The 15,972-nt window shown below is 51.3% G+C and overlaps 1 protein-coding gene across 4 annotated transcripts in view; it reads right to left on the bottom strand.

Moving 5' to 3' along the window:
- Nucleotides 1-15,098, bottom strand: part of tbc1d22a (TBC1 domain family, member 22a) — a 56,724-nt gene extending 41,626 nt beyond the window's left edge. For all 4 annotated transcript variants that reach the window (XM_049009316.1, XM_049009318.1, XM_049009317.1 and 1 more), the window contains exons 1-5: nt 14,880-15,098; nt 14,108-14,164; nt 12,820-13,244; nt 12,157-12,336; nt 3,244-3,314 (exon numbers count right to left, since the gene is read on the bottom strand). In XM_049009316.1, coding sequence (XP_048865273.1) covers nt 3,244-3,314; nt 12,157-12,336; nt 12,820-13,244; nt 14,108-14,164; nt 14,880-14,941 — 795 coding nt within the window. In that variant the 5' untranslated portion in view covers nt 14,942-15,098. The remainder of the gene's footprint in view (nt 1-3,243; nt 3,315-12,156; nt 12,337-12,819; nt 13,245-14,107; nt 14,165-14,879) is intronic.
- Nucleotides 15,099-15,972: the final 874 nt, after the last annotated feature.

Below are 15,972 nucleotides of genomic sequence, written 5' to 3'. Positions count from 1 at the left end.
CTGTAAATAATGCCCTGGGACAGCTTCTGCTTCTGACAAATAGAACAAGTAATGAACAGGCTAAAACAAAGACTCCAGCATATTCCCACATTAATGTTTACACCAATATAAAATATGCATCCAGATAAATAATAACAATGCAGGAGGCGGTTCACAGCGCCCCACGCAGGCAGAACGCGGTGCTGGCCTCAAAGCCCAGAGCCTCCAGGGGCCGATATCAGCACGGCAAAGTCCAGCGGGTTTCAAAGGCCGGCATCAAGGCGTCTTTGTGGGTTTGCAGGTTCCCTGCTGATGCTGATTCCCCAATTATTCCATTATTACTCTTATTACGGCTATTATTACCTTTTACAGAGTCCGCAGAGGTGACCCTGGCATCCGTGTCTCTGGACAGATAGACACCCTGGCAGCCTGGGACAGGGGCATCCGCCCGAAACACGGCCTGCCACCACAGGAGGCCTCCCTTCAGGGGAGATCGATATGAGGGCAGGGAGGAGGAGCCGGACAAACCAGCGGCTCCACGTGCCAGCTGTGTCCGCAGGCCGTGGGGGCTGGGGAGACGAACGACTAGGAACATGGGGGGGGGGGGGGGGTTGGCTAAATAATGCAGAGAAGCCAGAACGCAGCCGGAAGGCGGCAGAGAAGCCGGAAGACGGCAGAGCCCCTCATCACGTCGCTCCGCCAGCTGTTAGCAAGCAGGAGGCCATTTGTCACGCCGGCCACCATCAATATTAACTAAATGGGAAACAGTGTTTAATCGCCTGTGAGGCTCCGTCCTTCAGAGTAAAGAGGGCCGGGCAGCCAGCTCCGAAGACGGGGCCAGGTCTTACACGAGACTCACGCCGCAGCGGAGAGCCGGGTCCAGGAAGAGTTTCAGACACTCATCATTAAAAAAAACACGGTACATAATGAATAAATAAGCTGTGAAGGTCTGGATATTTCTCTACAGAGAAAAAAATGTGCTTCTCAAAGTGTAGAAATTAGCTTTTACAGTTCCAGCAGATTTACTATTAAATAATTCAGGCAAACTGCTGTAAGAAAACTCTGTCAGCATTGTAAGTGAGCTGGGATATATAAGAAAAGAAAACGATCCATAACACCGAGACGCACCCGCAGAGCTGAGGATCACACCCTCAGCAGGCTGATAAAATGCCCCTTATCGCCCATCGCTGCATGTCAGCCGACGAGGTCACTCCTCCCGGCTTTCCGTGCCAGAGCCCACACTCACCACAGGTGAATACAGAGACCCCAGCTGAAAGCCGATTGGCCCTCAGGGTGCCCCCTTCCCTGTCACTCAACAATTCAAAAAACATCATTGGCTGATAAGGTTGGCCACTGCGAATTACAGCCCTCCCAATGTCCTCCACCTTAAAAAAATGCGAGAACTACCCCTGATACTAACCTCCAATGCATTCAGTAGACACCTTTATCCAAAGCGACATACATTTACAGAGAACTCCAGGCTTAAGGGTTAAGGCCCTTGGGATTTGACCAAGCGACCTTCCAGTCACAGATACAGCTTCCTAACCCACTGAGCCACAGACTGCGCGCTCTGTAATACATTTGGTGTGACGACGCTGAACACAGATGACCAGAACCAGCCTTCCCCGGAGCCAAAAGCACCTAGATCTCAGACTCCTTCTCACCAATTGTTCCTGTTTCTCATGGAATATACTTTTAGGGTACATTAAGTCATTATTTTCCAGGAGCGGATTGACAGACAGGAATAATTATCTGTGAGTGATCCAGGTAGCAGCAAGGTGGCGATATGACTGCCCTTTAAAGGGACGACGCCTTAAAGGGACGACGCCTTAAAGGGACGACGCCTTGACGGAAGCGCCTGGTCCAAGTAACCCTCATCTGGTGAGCTAGTTTTAGAGATGCAGGGTCATCCAAGACACCCCCCAGACACTTGGAGGTCAGGCCAGTGGGACTCCAAACCCCCTCGCTGACACCTGGGATACAAATGGCGCCCCCTTCTGGTTGTCCACCATTACTCCATGACTACTTCCATTTGTCAGGATGATCGTCCCCAAGAGGCACCAAACCACCAAGGGGCACCCTCACCCCCCATGCCCTCTAAGCCACCTTCTTGCTCCCATCCATCAGGAGAGCCCAGCCCCCCCCCCCCGACACATACACACACCTATCCAGAATCACAGATGGCAAGCAAGAGGGGAGCGGATAAGCAACTGCAGCTTAATTATATCAAATATATATTTTACAATTTTTACAATTCTCTTTATGGGTCAAATAAAAAGATTTGCTAATGATGCAAGACACATGCAAATGAATATCAAATTTGTCCTGCTTCTCCTTACCCACCACCGCCCCCAAACATTGACAGACAGACACAGACAGACAGACAGACACCCACCCTCCCTCGCCCAGCTAAGCGTTCAGGACAGACCCCGTTAACCTGCAGAGGATCGGCTTCTTCGGCCAGGCACGTCCTGAGGAACACAGGATCACGCCTTCGCATGAACACATGCAGTTCGTAGAATACAAATGTGAGCCGTTATGCGGGGAAAAATAATTTTTTCTGGGGCAGAAAATCGCAGTGTATCTTGACACAAAAGCAATGTAAAGGTCACATGAGGGCTTGGGGGGGGGGAGGCGGCGCAGAGAACGTGATAACAGGTCCAGGGCTCCTGAACCGGAGTGGGGGGGGGCGGGGGGGCAACTGGATCAAGAAGAAGCAGGCCATCAGTGCGAGCACGATCATCCACATCACCACGAAGACGCCAAGAGTGGATATCGAGCAGGATGAAGGGGCTCGATCCCCTAAGATCAAAACCAGCACCAAAATTCATGTACCCACCATGACTGACCAGTAAATCAACATCCAATCACTGGGAACCCTGACAACCAGAAAATAGATGTGGCTTTGGGTTGCAGTGTGATCACATGACCTGTCGCAGTGCCGGGTGCAACCACAGGGATAATTAAGGGGACTCCGCGTCAGAGGACAGCTCTGCCATGCGAATCTGCTGGCCCCTAATGTCCCCGTGTGAATTAGCCGGACTTGATTCTAACTATCGGAAAGCGGCAGAGCCGCGGTCCTAAGGAGAAGGGCGTCTGTAAACAAAGACTACTGGCTGATGGGTCTTAACGAGTCACCACTGTGGACGGTGGCGGCCCTTTGGCCAATTATCAGCGAGCAGGAAAAAGAGAAAAAAAACACACAACACAATTAGGGGGAGGAGGACAGAAAGAGGCGGCGGCGGCGATGGTGGGGGCACTCACCGAGAGCAGCTTCCACGTGATCGGCCGGACCTGCCGAGGGATCCCAGACCAGCTCAACTTCCGTAGCTCTTCTGCGAGTAGAGAGGGGAGAGGGGGGATCAGCGCTGGGGAATTCCACACAATGACTTTGTAAGCTGGAGCACTCCACAGAACGGGTGGCCATTACGCGGCCCGTGCCCCACGCCCCCCCCAGCCCAGCCCTGGCACAGAAATAGCACCCGCCAAGCTCTCCCGGGGTCGCTGAGGACCCCAGACTTTAGAAGCCTCCATTATACCCCCTTTATCTTCATCCACATTTCTGCTGAGGAGAACAGGGGTAATCCTCTGGTGAAAAGGCCCAATTTACAGATAGAACAGCCATCTTCGCTGGACTATTAATACCCCCGCAATTCAAAATCTCCTCCCTGCTCTCCTTTGACTTTCTTTATGGGGAGGGGGGGGGTCGCTGACTGAGAGGTGACCATCTCTTAGTCACAGCTTACTGTTTACAGCCCCGCCCCATTACACTCGTGGCTCTACACGGATTCGCTCTGGGTCCCGGGTGACTGTCACAATACTGATCTGTGGTGTCGTGGGGAGGGGGCTTTCTTTCTATTAACCCTTCTGGACTTCAAGAGGAGCAGTAATTTCCCCAAATCTAGCCTCAAAAACACCATATCCTTCCCCATCAGCTTCCAGATGATCAGCCTGTGCTCAGAACTGATTCCTCAGAGGAAAAACAGGTTAAATTAAACAAACAAATAAGTATTTGTTTTGATCAATAAAAGGAATCATATTTTTGTGAACAGTGGATAAGGAATTAAGGAATCATTTGGAAATTAATTTATTTCCAGTGCAGGTGGGTTATTCATGAACAGTGTGCATCGCCCAGGGAGGCTTACAGAGAATGATGCATTCAAACTGAATGTGACTGCAATGGAGTGCATGCACTAAACCAACCGCGTAACGCTTAAGAGACGAGGGCCCTAACCGTCTAATCAGCCCGTATCTCACTGTGCCAGTTAATTAAGCATCATGGGGTTTCCTTGGAAACGGGGAAGATTCCATGCTGAAATCACAATCAGATCAAAATGAGACTTTGTGGGAGACGGTCATGGAAAAATCACGAAAAACGTGGAGGGCTGCATCTGCAGTCCCACGCCACAGATTACGGCAGAGAAAGCAAGGGCCCATGGGGAAGCACACAGCCCTGGCATCGCCTCCCTCCGGCACGCACAGCAACCTGGAAGACCGGAGTGCTAAATGAGACAACTGGCACAACGGGCACGGCACTGGGCATTAAATTGGGTACAGGACCCTAGCCACAGAAGCGGAAGCCGTCTGAGTCATCCACCTCCAGTCCCGTAATCTGATCCCGTAACATCCAAATCAGACTGCACAGAACCCCACACAGTAAACGCTGTCCTTTGTGACAAATCAGTAACCCTTTGAAATGCTCATATGGGTCACATTCAAGAGGCAAATGAGTGTGGACAAAGCACTGCGCTTACACTACATGGATAACCAACTTACAACCCCACGTCTGCCACTCGGACAGTGGAGGACACACCGTCACTGCCACTCGGACAGTGGAGGACACACCGTCACTGCCACTCGGACAGTGGAGGACACACCGTCACTGCCACTCGGACAGTGGAGGACACACCGTCACTGCCACTCGGACAGTGGAGGACACACCGTCACTGCCACTCGGACAGTGGAGGACGCACCGTCACTGCATCGCCTCATACTCAAATTTACTGAGCAACAGTATGAAGGGTTAGGGTTAATTTGAAATTCTGTGAAATATGAATTTAAAAGGCCACAGGAGGAAGGAGGATCTACCCAAACATTTACAGATGGAGCATATGTGTGTAGGAGGGAGGTGAGGGGCTTTGGGGGTACGAGGTGGCCGTGGCCAGCGCTGACGAGGGGGTGGACTCGACTCGTTTAGCAGAGAGCTCCGCGTGGTCGTCTCCTCTCGCCTACGCATCCTTACCTGCAGCGTCAGCCACAGGAGTTACCTGATAGATCTTGCAGACCACCAGGTAATTAAACGATCTGTTATAATCCCCAGCATGACATTAATCATGCGGTAAGAGAAGCCCGGATCGCACCCCCAGCCCAAAGGACCCCTCACATGGCCAGCCAGCTAGCTGCTAACCAGAGCCTCCGTTGGATGGGGGGGGGGACCCTATGCTGCTATGCTGTTTTTCACGTTGTGCGAGTTGAACGATAAAGGACTGGATAACAGTGTGATACATATCACCAGAAATCCGTGGGGGGGTCACACACAGAATCCACCCCCCCGCCCCCCCCAGTACTGCCTCATTAAGGCAAGCCACCGGGGCAATGCCTGAAAAGCCGGGAAAAGCAGAGGGGCACCAGAGCAGATTCACACCCGAGACCCGCCTTCCAGAATGTTCCCCCGACACAAAGGGAGGAAAAAAAAAATCATGAATAAGTAAAGCGTAGGAATTCAGGCCGGCGATGTGGCGCGTGGAGCTTCATCCGGATCACTGGCCGGTACATCACACGCCCGGATACAGGGTAACGTTACTGCAGCCTTAGACGGAAATCAGACGGGGAAAAAGGTTTCATTCACAAGCCAGCAAGCAGGCAGGTCGCGCTGATGGAGCGTAACCATTTAACGGCCTGATCAAATGATTAATTAAGCGATAACTGATACTAAATGGAAAAGACAGAAAGATCTTAATACTAGATCACTCAGGTGGTACGGAGATGGCCCCATCCCGCAGGCACAATACAGTAGCCTCTCACATACCCAGATGTCGGGTAGCAGGTCACATAGCACGCAGCCTGTGCTCACATATAACCCCAGGCTACACGGCGGTCCCGTGCGGCCGGCTACGCGCTTTCTGTATGCGCATCACACAGCCGGTCTGCCCCTTAATGTCACCTCAGGGATTAATGAAGTTTATCTAGGAGCGTCACAGAGGGGCCTCTTTAATCGGGGGGAGAGAACAGTGCAGTTATTTAAGCTCAGAAAATATGGATGGCAGCTGCCCTACAAGCTGTACGGGTCAACGAGGATGAGGCCGGGCACTGGGGGTGGGGGGGGGGGGGGGGGGCCGGCTGTGACCGCCTGTGAGAGGGAGGGTGGAGTCACGACCGGGACGGATCACGCGGACGTCCAAACGTTCCAGGGAATGTCCAGCAGTTGGCAGATATTTAACCGTCAGCTCATAAATGAACAGGAGAGAAACGATAAACTCAAAGGCGGCTTTTTATTTAAAAAAAAGCACGCTCAAATAACACAACACTCTGGCCATGGAGGTCCCCTCCCCCAGCATCCACTGAGTAGTGATCCCCCCCCCCCCCCCGACGCCTCGTTGCAGACTCCTGCTCACGCCGCACAGCTGTGACTGCTCCCGCACGTAAAGACCTTTCCCTGCGCATGTCTCTGCAGAGACGGGCACCAGGCTGGCGCCGAGCCCCGGGGAGGGGGCCCAGTGCGCAGGGGTACCAGCAAGCCGTATGCCCCTACTGTGGTGACATGCCCCAAGCTCGTAAACGGGGGGGTGCTCTTGTAAAAAGGTACTCTGTTATATTATCTGAGCGGGGTCAAGGGAGATAGCGCAGGTGGGGGGGGGGATAGGATCCTGATGTCGCCGTGGTGACCCTAACGAGTCCTTTAATTGATTGAGCTGTAAAGTTTCCTCCTTCTGGAGGGAAATTGCACTGTTTACAGGATGCATCTTATAAACGATACCCCCCCGCGTGTGTGTGTGTTTGTTGGGGGGGGGGGGGGATTGACTGGGAGATGTCAGCACCCTGTCATAAAACAGAGAGGTAACTGGAGGGCGGGAGGCGGATTTCAGGGACGCCAAGAAGTTCAGTGGAAAAACAAGCAAGCCAGCCCCCACGTCCCCCCCACGTCCCCCCCACGTCCCCCCCACGATTAATGGCAGCAAAGGGGCCCAAGATCATGAAGGAGCCAGTTATCCTTCCAAGGCAGGATCCCCTCCATGGGAATCGACAGGCTACACCAGCCCCGATAATGAAGCTGCAGAGTGAGTCTGTGAGGATCACAAAGCCAGGCGTGAGGAGCAGACAGGCTGGCAGGGTCACTCAAATGCTAATGGTTTAGGTCCCTTTCGGATCAGCTGGCCCTTAATCTCCATCTTTCCTTCCCGTCTCACTCAAGCCAAGATCAATGCAACTTCCTGTCTGAGATGGAGACGGCTGATTTTCACACAACGATCCAACGTGTTACAGCGAGCCGCTCTAAAAATGATAAAAGGGAAGGCGATAAGAGACGTAAGCGCTCCGATTCGTCAGGGCGCCCTGTGGATGGACAGATGGACAGATATCGACTGAAGCGTTCACCAGATAACCATCGATATGCTTAACAAGGCTGATGGATCCAACAACAACACACAGTCTTGGTTCCCCCCCCCAGTCTCCTGACCTGTTCGGCTTAGAAAAACAAGCTTGTGACACTATTTCATTCTAATGTTCTAATCCTTAAGCTTCCCATAAATTCCTGCTGCTACAAAAACCCAGAAACACAGTCAGATGGTTCTACAGAGTTCCGGGGATTCTACTGAACTAACCCGCCGAAAAGCAAGTTACGTTACTCGTGTGATGACAAACAAGCGTCCCTCAGGGAACGTTCCGGCAGCAGCCATGAGCAACACCGAGCGAAAGCGCCGGCTTTCCTGCTTCGTGCCGGAGGCGGGAGACCAGCGTTACCGAACACGCAGCAGAAAGCGGCAGAACCCACAGGCACATTGTGAAGGTGCCGTCAGCGGCCGGAAGGAACGGAAACACCAGCGATCGGGGAGCTGAGATGTCAAAGCCAGTTTAGTGAATTATGTTACATGCATTGCAAGGATTTTGTTTTTACTAGATATTTCCATATTTAAGGGGCAGGCAAGCAAGCTGATGCACACACACATACACGCGCACACACACACAGACAGACACGCACACACCAGCATACACGCACACAGACGGACCGCTTCCTTAAATGCACAGCCTGATAAGTTACAAAGCCCCCAGGGTTGGGGGGGGGGCTCCCCATGCTTTCCTTGCCAGGCTGCTGCCCACCCAGCTGCCACAAGTGGCACTGCCCACTGGGCATTTCGGCCATCAATCAAACAGCCCCTGGCAACATCCAGAGGGACACGTGCGTGTCCAAACCGCTCCCAGCGGGCTGGGAGGAGGGGCTAAGAGAGAAGCCCATGCGCATGTGCGAACATGTGGTGGAAGCCAGACCAGGGACGGAGGGAGAGGGACTGTCCTTTGTTCCACCAGTCCTTTACCCTGAAGAGTCCCAGATATGGCAGATGTCCCACACGTGGTCACAGGTCTGCCAGCTGACATCACATGGCCAATCAGGCTTGCCTATTCACACCGTGGGCCAAATCAAGTCCGCCCACTCACAAGAGATGGCCAATCAGGCTTGCCGATTCACACTGTGGGCCAAATCAGGTCCGCCCACTCACATCACATGGCCAATCAGGCTTGCCTCTTCACACTGTGGGCGAAATCTGGTTCTCCCACTCATGTAACACGCCCAACCAGGCCTGACTGCTTAATTACTGGGCCACTGGTACCCTTTTCTCTCTGATTTGTTTTGAGATTCTGAGATGACTGTTCTTAAAAAGGCCAGTGAAACAAGGCTTCACTGCCTAAATGGGCTATCTGGGGCTTCACTGGTGTTTTAAATTATTTTTACATCAGTCCACTAGCTTGTGACAGCCGTGTCTCTCGAAGAGAAGCCAACTCAGCTGTACAGGGCCAGCCATTGCCATTGCCAGGATCTGGGGGGGAGGCCGCCCACAAGGAGTTAATAACATGGTACAGAATCACCGTGTGGGAGGGGAGCGTGGAGCGCACTGGGGGCTCCCTCAGCCAAAAGGGGAGCAGGAAGGAAGCTGTCGCTAAGGCAACCACAGCACCGGCGCCAGGATGGAGACGCGACAGCCCGACGGCGGGAGCCAGCCAGGGCCCGGGAAGCGGGAAAGGCTCCCAGCGGTGTGCGAGGAAGCAGGGAAGGGGGCGGAGCCAAGCCAAAAAGGATAGTGCTTCATATTGACATAGCACAGGTGTTACAGTCAAAGCAGGTGCTGGGAAAAACCCTCCAAGCCTCCAGAGCTGTGAAACCAGCTGCGGTCTGTCGGGGAACTGGGGCTACACAGGTCAAGGCAGAGCAGGGACAGAGGACAGTGATCTAAGGGACAACAAATCAGGGGACAGCAGGGACACGGGAAAGCGAATCAGGGGACGGCGGGGACACGGTACAGCGAATCAGGGGACGGCGGGGCCAGAGGGCGGCGAATAAGGGGACGACGGGACCAGAGGGCGGCGAATAAGGGGACGGCGGGGCCAGAGGGCGGCGAATAAGGGGACGGCGGGGCCAGAGGGCGGCGAATAAGGGGACGGCGGGGCCAGAGGGCGGCGAATAAGGGGACGGCGGGGCCAGAGGGCGGCGAATAAGGGGACGGCGGGGCCAGAGGGCGGCGAATAAGGGGACGGCGGGGCCAGAGGGCGGCGAATAAGGGGACGGCGGGGCCAGGGGGCGGCGAATAAGGGGACAGCGGGGCCAGAGGGCGGCGAATAAGGGGACGCGGGGCCAGAGGGCGACGAATAAGGGGACGGCGGGGCCAGAGGGCGGCGAATAAGGGGACGTGGGGGCCAGAGGGCGACGAATAAGGGGACGGCGGGGCCAGAGGGCGACGAATAAGGGGACGGCGGGGCCAGAGGGCGGCGAATAAGGGGACGTGGGGGCCAGAGGGCGGCGAATAAGGGGACGTGGGGGCCAGAGGGCGACGAATAAGGGGACGGCGGGGCCAGAGGGCGGCGAATAAGGGGACGTGGGGGCCAGAGGGCGGCGAATAAGGGGACGGCGGGGTTAGGGGGCTTTTCACAATCGGACAAAGCATTTCGTCTGACTGTGCTCTCAGTGCATCCAGGACTATACTCAACATGTTCACATTTATTAAACAGCACCAGCAAGTGCTCCCCAATTACGCAGCTGGATATTTGATGGGAGTGACTGAGTTTATGTTCCCCGCTCAATCGTCCAACAGACATGCTCCTGAGATTGAGATGGTAACGGCTGCAGGCCCTGATCACCCTGACACCTGCAAATGATTGTCATTTACTATGTCCTGTGACTGCACTGTAATCTGGGTCATAACCAGCGCGAACGCAGGTGCCACAGGAGTACAAGCAAAGCCCTGACTTTGAAATGTCCTCTAACTTTGTAAGCGGGTGAAAACTAAGTCTTTATAGACAGGACTGAAAAATGTCGGGTGGTGACCAGTAAACAAGGCAGCCATCCATCTTGGGGTGGGGTGGTGGCGGGGGGGGGGGGGGGGTTAATGCAGGAGAACCCAAATCCCACACTAGAGGGCAGCGTCTCACATTATTCCCAAAGTGAGATGACATGAAAAAATGTAGTGCCCAAATAAATGTATGTTTTTGAGAAAAGTGTATTATCAGGGAGAATATTCAGCTTCTGGGGGGGCGTGCGATGGGACAAGGACCCCCCCCCCCAGAACAACAGTGACAACAGGCACCTGCTCCACCATCCCCCTTAATTATGCGCATGCAATTAATCCCATATTTCACAGTGCCTGTCAGGGCAGTCGGTCTGCTCCGCATCGCCGTGGCGGCTGATTCCAGCGCAGTCCTGGAGATGCCCCCACCACCGCGCTCATGTACCAAATCCAGATTGGGGCCCCCAGGCCCCACATACCACTCACGCCTGCAGCTGGCAGCGGCCCCCTTGGCTGCTTCAACACGCAACGCCTAATTAGCCAATCACAAAGCTTGGCAAGCGGCTGTCGGCACATGCCGGCCACGTGGACTGGAGGGGAATCGGCGCCAAGATGCAGGTCGGACAGGGAACGAGGACAGCTGCTTGTTTTAAACCCGAAATAACATCCCCCTGAAGGAAGGTGTCAGGGCTCTGCCGGGCCGGGCCGTCACTGCTCGGTACCCCCCCGGGACGCCCGAGCTACACGATCGCACAGAAGCATCACAAATGAGCGCCGCAAACAAAATCAGGGCTTTTCAGTGAAGCTCTGCGTTTAGGTCAGTGTTATTACTGACAAACAGAATATCACACAGATTAACAACCAAACGTTCTGGATGAATCAATGAAATTAAGAATTTCCATTGGTGGCCTTAACGTTTTATTGCAGTTAATGATGTCAAAGCCTAAACCAACACAATAGACAGAATCTCAGTACAGACTCTCATTATGTGACACTGTAACATTGATACTCTAAGGGGCGAGTGCAGAACCGCAGCATGTCACAACGTTACAATTTCAAACAGTGTCACTGTAAGGGGAGAGGGCAGAACTGGAGCAGGTCATGGCATTACAGTTCCAAACAGTAACACTGTAAGGGGAGAGGACAGAACAACAGCATGTCACAGCGTTACAGTCCCAAAACAGTGACACTGTAAGGGGAAAGGACAGAACCACAGCATGTCACAGTGTTACAGCGCCAATACAGTGACACTGTAAGGAGAGAGGGCAGAACCACAACATGCCACAGTGTTTCAGTGCCAAACAGTGACACTGTAAGGGGAAAGGACAGAACCACAACATGCCACAGTGTTTCAGTGCCAAACAGTGACACTGTAAGGGGAGAGGGCAGAACCACAGCATGTCATAGTGTTACAGTCCCAAAACAGTGATACTGTAAGGGGAGAGGGTAGAACCACAGCATGTCATAGCGTTACAGTGCCAAACAGTGACACTGTTAGGGGAGAGGGCAGAAGCACACCATGTCACAGCGTTACAGTGCAAAACAGTGAAACTGTAAGGAGAGAGGGTAGAACGGACACTGTAAGCAGAGATGGTACTGGAATTCTGCCAGAGACTGCTCCCCCCCTCCACCAAAGACAAACATGCTTATCATCTCATCTGCGCTGCCGATGAGGGCATCTTACCGAGGTCGGTGTTTGGTCCAGCCAGGACCTGCCGGAACCTGTCCAGGCGCGACGCTTCCCTCTCCGTCATGGCGGGGGTGCCGGACGTGTTCTGGTCAGCCATGCGGGCCACCAGAGGAACGACGGGGCGCTGGGGCAGGGAGCGTTGCCGCTGGAGGGACGCCTTCTCCTCAATCCCCTCTGAGAAACAAGAGCAACATCACCACAGCCCTCTTTCCAGGGACCTAAAGCGGTGGAGGACAATGTGACCAAAGCGTGTCCACCATGATAACAGCCTGAGGTAGGAAGGGGAACAAGCGTTGGTCATTTTATAATAATATCCACGGTTATATATTCATTATATTCATAGTTTCTACTGTTTTTAATAGCATGTTGATTGGTACCCATGTATGAGGTGTATGTTTAATATTTCAGCCATTACGGTGGCTACTGGTAAATTTCGGAGCCCTTGTATAAACTACTCGAACAATGATCAAAAGTCCTTCATAAGCCGATTAAGTTACAGACAACAGCTGCTCACTACTGAGCTTCATGAAAGCAGCTTTTAGGTTTTGCAGGAGTGAGAATAAAGGCGGTACTCATTGGAAGGGGCCTCAGATGGAAGCCAGCATGTAAAAGGTACCGTGACAGGGACCTGGGAGGGCTTTAGGGCACCGCACTGACCCCTGGAGAAGCCGATGTGGGCCTCGCTCAGCGATTTCACCATCCTGCCGCCGGGGCTGGCTTCTGATAGGACCGACCCAGGACTTGGCTCCTCCCCTTCCTCTTCGGCCAGCGGCTGCGGTCGCCACTGCGCCTCCTCCACCACCACCGTCGACTCATGCTCTTCCTCCTCCTCCTCCTCCTCCTCCTCTTCATCCACCACACCCTCCTGCTGCTTCTGTAGTTTGCTGTGGTTCTCGATCACCTTGTTAGCTGTCTCCATGACGACCTCGATGTTCAGGTTGCGGGCGGCCATGGCCAGCAGCTCGTCGTCGTCGTCGCCTACGTCCCAGGCGTCACTGGTGATGCTCTCAAACTCCTGGAATGTGGTGGCCTTCTTGGGCTTCCCTGGTGTAGCCGGTCCCTTGGTCCCAGCTTTCACCATACTGACAGCAAAGCATATCAACAGCGGTCAGACTACAGACACCTCTGATCCTAGGCAAAGTGCACATAACTAAAGAAACGTAGCCTGCGCTACATTTCCACCTGATGCGTTTGGCCAGATATGGATATTCTGACACAATGGAGTTTGCCCTACATATTCCAAACCATAATAACATGTGCACACTTATTGCAAACATTCTGGCAGTTTTGTGTATATTATTTGTTCATTATACACTATTTGTGTGACAATTGGGTTAAAAGAAAAATTTTTAAAAATTAAAACTATGCAATTGAGGTGAATGCTTAAGATTAGTGAATCGTTGCACTGTACAGATTCAAAAAATAAATCTAACCGAAGGTGAACTGAAATGACACAACAGGAAAAAAAACCTTTCATAAAAAAGAACTGAAAGGAAATTATTGTTTAAAGACCCGCAGCAAAAAAAAAGAAAAGAAATCTTTCTTCGAGATGACAATAGTGGAGAAGAGAGAAGGCAGAGCTTGTTCTCTTATCAGCCAGGAACGTCAGTGGCCTTGCAGTGTAACATAATCATGACAGAATTGTATCTTGATGTAATACTTCTCTCACTGTGTAGTTCCCATCGGAACAACCAGCAGAGAGTTTGAGCTGAGTCAGGAATGTTACATCAGAAAAAATAACCTGCTCCATGTGTTAAAATAGCAAGATTCTATTTGTACTTTCTGAATGAATGAGTAGCAAACAGAAATTCCTTAAATTGGTACAGATACATCAGCACCTTTAAACTTTGTAATTCATTGGTCAACTCCACAGGTATCAGAATTAATGAGAAAACAGAAGACAATATAAATTCACCAGAGGGGACAACCCAAGCCATAAACTTACTTGACATGTAGTAAAGGGTCAAAGGGGGGGTGCTGTGCTCCATAAACGTGTTGTATGCTGGGGGGGGTAGGAAGCAACGGCAGGTTAATCTCTACATCAGCATGAAGTCAATGCAAATCAGTCAAGAGAGACTTTACCCTGTCATATCATATCATATATCTCATATAATGCCATAAAACTTATATGTAAATTACTGGTTTTAAGCACTACTATAATGAAGAGCCATTGAACCTGAAGCGTAACACTAACAAATTTTTATGGTTTCTTTACAACGTTTATGATCTGGGAACAGAAGAGCTCCTAGGTTCGTGTAGGAATGATTTGGCAGCTCTGTCAGCTCTCTGTGCAAGCTGAACCTGACACCCAGGAAGGCGAATGGACTCGCCTCTTCAGTTCAGCCTCCACAGTTAGCATCAAGCGGAAAAGCGGTTCCTAGTTAATTTATCAAGGCAAAAGCGTTTTATGGGATAGAATAAAGCCCGGGAAAACTCGACAGAAGAAGGTACTCCGCAGTGACATGACTGTCACTCTCCAACAAGGCGTACTTTAGTTTTTATTTCCTCATTACTCTGCCAGAGACACAGCTGATACATAGTTAACTGTGTACAGCAATCAACACACGCCACTACATTCCCCCCTCCGTTTCCAGCAGTGGAAAAGCAGTAACACAGAAAAAAAAATCCCGTGACACATAACCGGTATTAACGTTTGCTTCTGAAAGCAAAACTACTTTGCTAGCCGTGAAAGGTAGCTGGATTAGCACGTCACATACCTGCCAGGAACCTTGGCTGTGTTTCTTTTCCAGAATTGTTTTTTGTTGCCGTCGTTTGACATTTTCTATTTGCCGTGTAATATCTCATTAAGCACGATAAATGACAAGAGAAAAAAAACAAATGTGCAGATCGCTACCAGTGTTTATATTTACACATAGCCTCTTCCTTAAACTCAGACAGCCGCCATGTTGATTCAGCCGTCTATGAGTAAGCGAGGCTCTGATTGGTTGATATGAGGAACTTCGGTCGTTACCCAATCAGAAGTAAAAACAAATGTACGTGACCTATACGTAAAGACGTCGATTTTTGAACTACAGTGCTACTTCCAACTCAGTCTAGATCACCTCACTATTGACGTGGAAATATAAATTATTTATACGGAAGTGTGGGTCAGCACTGCCTGTTTTAGGAATTATACTTTAATATTAAAGTAATGCAATATGTATGCACTTTAAAATAAAAATGGAATCCTACAACAGTGTCTTTTTTTCTGTGTGTAGTAGTGGATTTTTTTGGGACTTATTCACAGTACAGGAGACTGAAGAAAATTGATGACTTCCTCTATTGTCAAGTTGAACTGCAAAGATTTAGTTTGACTGCGAAACCTCCTAACCTGTAATGTAAAATGGTTACATGCAGTGGTCTACCTTGTGCTTGCATTTAACTTTATATCACAAATACCTTATAATCTATGGACCTCATTACACTTGGATTTAAAATGTATCTTGGGCATTCAGATCACAAATGGACCGCACTAAATATAAGCGTAAATGACCACTAAGGCAAATTGTGATCCGATCACTCAAACTCCTCGCTAAGGTGGTCTGGGATGTTTTTGACCACATATATCTTTTGTAGTGCAAACACGGATGCGTCCCCAGGAAGGATTTCACAATAACTGTGTGCGGGACATTAACAAAATCTGAACACGATTGGTCAGCTGGGCACCTTGAACACAAATGATGGCCACAGGTGTAAGCGGCATTGTGTCTCAACTGTCTGCTTGTGATCTAATCCCTCGAGACGCATTTTGAAACCAAATGTGAGCAGGGCCAAAAATGCATTTCATATGGGTTCCGATACACATGTGTA

Source organism: Brienomyrus brachyistius, chromosome 3, assembly GCF_023856365.1.
Source record: "Brienomyrus brachyistius isolate T26 chromosome 3, BBRACH_0.4, whole genome shotgun sequence".
Taxonomy (NCBI): domain Eukaryota; kingdom Metazoa; phylum Chordata; class Actinopteri; order Osteoglossiformes; family Mormyridae; genus Brienomyrus; species Brienomyrus brachyistius.
The sequence above is the reverse complement of the archived record's forward strand: the minus strand, read 5'-3'. Positions and strand labels throughout refer to the sequence as shown.